This window comes from Onychostruthus taczanowskii, unplaced genomic scaffold (assembly GCF_017590055.1).
Source record: "Onychostruthus taczanowskii isolate IOZ18803 unplaced genomic scaffold, ASM1759005v1 scaffold331, whole genome shotgun sequence".
Classification (NCBI taxonomy): Eukaryota; Metazoa; Chordata; class Aves; order Passeriformes; family Passeridae; genus Onychostruthus; species Onychostruthus taczanowskii.
Genome location: NW_024500695.1, coordinates 54,247 through 59,119, shown reverse-complemented (window position 1 = coordinate 59,119; position 4,873 = coordinate 54,247). Strand labels below are relative to the sequence as shown.

General features: G+C 67.9%; 1 protein-coding gene across 1 annotated transcript in view; it reads left to right on the top strand.

The window, feature by feature from the left end:
* NACC1 (nucleus accumbens associated 1) overlaps nt 1-4,873 on the top strand; it is a 10,245-nt gene that overhangs the window by 4,716 nt on the left and 656 nt on the right. The window contains exons 4-7 of the mRNA XM_041410758.1: nt 341-629; nt 4,277-4,453; nt 4,534-4,639; nt 4,742-4,839. Of these exons, the coding sequence (XP_041266692.1) occupies nt 341-629; nt 4,277-4,453; nt 4,534-4,639; nt 4,742-4,839 (670 nt within the window). The remainder of the gene's footprint in view (nt 1-340; nt 630-4,276; nt 4,454-4,533; nt 4,640-4,741; nt 4,840-4,873) is intronic.

The window sequence follows — 4,873 nt, the reverse complement described above, 5'->3', positions numbered from 1 at the left end:
CTGAACACCCTGGGGGGCTCTGGGGAGGGTCCTGGGGGGCTGTGGAGGGGCTTGGGACACTCTGGGGAGGGTCCTGGGGGGTCCTGGGGCACTCTGGAGGGTTCTGGGGAGTTCTGGGGGTGTCTGGGGTGCTCTGGGGATGGAGGGGGTGTGGCTCTGGGTGAGACCCCGCCCTGTTTGGGGCGTGGTTAGAACACGTGGGCGTGGCCTGCTGGGACTCCGTGTCCCCTCCCCTCCCAAGGCACATTTCAAGCTGGGCCCCCCCCTCATCACCACCACCAAGGTGACACCACCAAGGTGACACCACAGGGTCCCCTGAGGGCTGCCTCCAACCCCCCAGGCACCCCCAAAGCCCCCTCCCCACAGCACACAGAGCTCCATCCCCGTGTCCCCCCCCTCCGCCGGCTCCGCGCCGGTGCCGGTGTCGGTGCCGGCCCCGGTGCCCGGCGCGGCCGCCGACCAGACCAGCCCCGGGGGAACGTCCAGTGCCTACACCAGCGACAGCCCCGGCTCGTTCCACAACGAGGAGGACGAGGAGGAGGACGCGGCGGAGGAAGGCTCGGACGAGCAGTACCGGCAGATCTGTAACATGTACACCATGTACAGCATGATGAACGTGGGGCCTGCAGGTAGGGGGGGGTAGGGGCTTGGGACACTCTGGGGAGGGTACTGGGGGAGTTGGGGGGTCTCTGGAGGGGCTTGGGACACTCTGGGGAGGGTACTGGGGGAGTTGGGGGGTCTCTGGAGGGGCTTGGGACACTCTGGGGAGGGTACTGGGGGAGTTGGGGGGTCTCTGGAGGGGCTTGGGACACTCTGGGGAGGGTACTGGGGGAGTTGGGGGGTCTCTGGAGGGGCTTGGGACACTCTGGGGAGGGTACTGGGGGAGTTGGGGGGTCTCTGGAGGGGCTTGGGACACTCTGGGGAGGGTACTGGGGGAGTTGGGGGGTCTCTGGAGGGGCTTGGGACACTCTGGGGAGGGTACTGGGGGAGTTGGGGGGTCTCTGGAGGGGCTTGGGACACTCTGGGGAGGGTACTGGGGGAGTTGGGGGGTCTCTGGAGGGGCTTGGGACACTCTGGGGAGGGTACTGGGGGAGTTGGGGGGTCTCTGGAGGGGCTTGGGACACTCTGGGGAGGGTACTGGGGGAGTTGGGGGGTCTCTGGAGGGGCTTGGGACACTCTGGGGAGGGTACTGGGGGAGTTGGGGGGTCTCTGGAGGGGCTTGGGACACTCTGGGGAGGGTACTGGGGGAGTTGGGGGGTCTCTGGAGGGGCTTGGGACACTCTGGGGAGGGTACTGGGGGAGTTGGGGGGTCTCTGGAGGGGCTTGGGACACTCTGGGGAGGGTACTGGGGGAGTTGGGGGGTCTCTGGAGGGGCTTGGGACACTCTGGGGAGGGTACTGGGGGAGTTGGGGGGTCTCTGGAGGGGCTTGGGACACTCTGGGGAGGGTACTGGGGGAGTTGGGGGGTCTCTGGAGGGGCTTGGGACACTCTGGGGAGGGTACTGGGGGAGTTGGGGGGTCTCTGGAGGGGCTTGGGACACTCTGGGGAGGGTACTGGGGGAGTTGGGGGGTCTCTGGAGGGGCTTGGGACACTCTGGGGAGGGTACTGGGGGAGTTGGGGGGTCTCTGGAGGGGCTTGGGACACTCTGGGGAGGGTACTGGGGGAGTTGGGGGGTCTCTGGAGGGGCTTGGGACACTCTGGGGAGGGTACTGGGGGAGTTGGGGGGTCTCTGGAGGGGCTTGGGACACTCTGGGGAGGGTACTGGGGGAGTTGGGGGGTCTCTGGAGGGGCTTGGGACACTCTGGGGAGGGTACTGGGGGAGTTGGGGGGTCTCTGGAGGGGCTTGGGACACTCTGGGGAGGGTACTGGGGGAGTTGGGGGGTCTCTGGAGGGGCTTGGGACACTCTGGGGAGGGTACTGGGGGAGTTGGGGGGTCTCTGGAGGGGCTTGGGACACTCTGGGGAGGGTACTGGGGGAGTTGGGGGGTCTCTGGAGGGGCTTGGGACACTCTGGGGAGGGTACTGGGGGAGTTGGGGGGTCTCTGGAGGGGCTTGGGACACTCTGGGGAGGGTACTGGGGGAGTTGGGGGGTCTCTGGAGGGGCTTGGGACACTCTGGGGAGGGTACTGGGGGAGTTGGGGGGTCTCTGGAGGGGCTTGGGACACTCTGGGGAGGGTACTGGGGGAGTTGGGGGGTCTCTGGAGGGGCTTGGGACACTCTGGGGAGGGTACTGGGGGAGTTGGGGGGTCTCTGGAGGGGCTTGGGACACTCTGGGGAGGGTACTGGGGGAGTTGGGGGGTCTCTGGAGGGGCTTGGGACACTCTGGGGAGGGTACTGGGGGAGTTGGGGGGTCTCTGGAGGGGCTTGGGACACTCTGGGGAGGGTACTGGGGGAGTTGGGGGGTCTCTGGAGGGGCTTGGGACACTCTGGGGAGGGTACTGGGGGAGTTGGGGGGTCTCTGGAGGGGCTTGGGACACTCTGGGGAGGGTACTGGGGGAGTTGGGGGGTCTCTGGAGGGGCTTGGGACACTCTGGGGAGGGTACTGGGGGAGTTGGGGGGTCTCTGGAGGGGCTTGGGACACTCTGGGGAGGGTACTGGGGGAGTTGGGGGGTCTCTGGAGGGGCTTGGGACACTCTGGGGAGGGTACTGGGGGAGTTGGGGGGTCTCTGGAGGGGCTTGGGACACTCTGGGGAGGGTACTGGGGGAGTTGGGGGGTCTCTGGAGGGGCTTGGGACACTCTGGGGAGGGTACTGGGGGAGTTGGGGGGTCTCTGGAGGGGCTTGGGACACTCTGGGGAGGGTACTGGGGGAGTTGGGGGGTCTCTGGAGGGGCTTGGGACACTCTGGGGAGGGTACTGGGGGAGTTGGGGGGTCTCTGGAGGGGCTTGGGACACTCTGGGGAGGGTACTGGGGGAGTTGGGGGGTCTCTGGAGGGGCTTGGGACACTCTGGGGAGGGTACTGGGGGAGTTGGGGGGTCTCTGGAGGGGCTTGGGACACTCTGGGGAGGGTACTGGGGGAGTTGGGGGGTCTCTGGAGGGGCTTGGGACACTCTGGGGAGGGTACTGGGGGAGTTGGGGGGTCTCTGGAGGGGCTTGGGACACTCTGGGGAGGGTACTGGGGGAGTTGGGGGGTCTCTGGAGGGGCTTGGGACACTCTGGGGAGGGTACTGGGGGAGTTGGGGGGTCTCTGGAGGGGCTTGGGACACTCTGGGGAGGGTACTGGGGGAGTTGGGGGGTCTCTGGAGGGGCTTGGGACACTCTGGGGAGGGTACTGGGGGAGTTGGGGGGTCTCTGGAGGGGCTTGGGACACTCTGGGGAGGGTACTGGGGGAGTTGGGGGGTCTCTGGAGGGGCTTGGGACACTCTGGGGAGGGTACTGGGGGAGTTGGGGGGTCTCTGGAGGGGCTTGGGACACTCTGGGGAGGGTACTGGGGGAGTTGGGGGGTCTCTGGAGGGGCTTGGGACACTCTGGGGAGGGTACTGGGGGAGTTGGGGGGTCTCTGGAGGGGCTTGGGACACTCTGGGGAGGGTACTGGGGGAGTTGGGGGGTCTCTGGAGGGGCTTGGGACACTCTGGGGAGGGTACTGGGGGAGTTGGGGGGTCTCTGGAGGGGCTTGGGACACTCTGGGGAGGGTACTGGGGGAGTTGGGGGGTCTCTGGAGGGGCTTGGGACACTCTGGGGAGGGTACTGGGGGAGTTGGGGGGTCTCTGGAGGGGCTTGGGACACTCTGGGGAGGGTACTGGGGGAGTTGGGGGGTCTCTGGAGGGGCTTGGGACACTCTGGGGAGGGTACTGGGGGAGTTGGGGGGTCTCTGGAGGGGCTTGGGACACTCTGGGGAGGGTACTGGGGGAGTTGGGGGGTCTCTGGAGGGGCTTGGGACACTCTGGGGAGGGTACTGGGGGAGTTGGGGGGTCTCTGGAGGGGCTTGGGACACTCTGGGGAGGGTACTGGGGGAGTTGGGGGGTCTCTGGAGGGGCTTGGGACACTCTGGGGAGGGTACTGGGGGAGTTGGGGGGTCTCTGGAGGGGCTTGGGACACTCTGGGGAGGGTACTGGGGGAGTTGGGGGGTCTCTGGAGGGGCTTGGGACACTCTGGGGAGGGTACTGGGGGAGTTGGGGGGTCTCTGGAGGGGCTTGGGACACTCTGGGGAGGGTACTGGGGGAGTTGGGGGGTCTCTGGAGGGGCTTGGGACACTCTGGGGAGGGTACTGGGGGAGTTGGGGGGTCTCTGGAGGGGCTTGGGACACTCTGGGGAGGGTACTGGGGGAGTTGGCCCCAGCCGCAGAGAAGGTGGAGGCCCTGCCCGAGCAGCCCCCCCCGGAGCCCCGGGCCCGCGCCCGCCTGCGCCAGGACCTGGCGTCGCTGCCGGCCGAGCTCGTCACCCAGATCGGCAACCGCTGCCACCCCAAGCTCTACGACGAGGGAGACCCCGCCGAGAAGCTGGAGCTGGTCACCGGTACGGGGACACGCTAAAGGGGGGGGGGTCCCACAGGGTTTTGGGGACCCCCTGACCCCCTTTTTGTGCCCCCCGCCCAGGTACCAACGTGTACATCACGCGGGCGCAGCTGATGAACTGCCACGTCAGCGCGGGCACGCGGCACAAGGTGCTGCTGCGCCGCCTGCTCGCCTCCTTCTTCGACAGGTGAGCCCCCCCAGGGGTGCCCCCCGCCCTCACTTGGGGTCCCGGAGGGGTGGGGGGTGTTTTTTGGGGGGGGTTCAAGCTGGGGTTTTTGGGGTCTGGCAGGAACACGCTGGCCAACAGCTGCGGGACGGGGATTCGCTCGTCCACCAACGACCCCAGCAGGAAACCGCTGGACAGCCGGGTGCTGCACGCTGTCAAGTGTGAGTGGGGGGCTTGGGGGGGACCCCCGGGGCA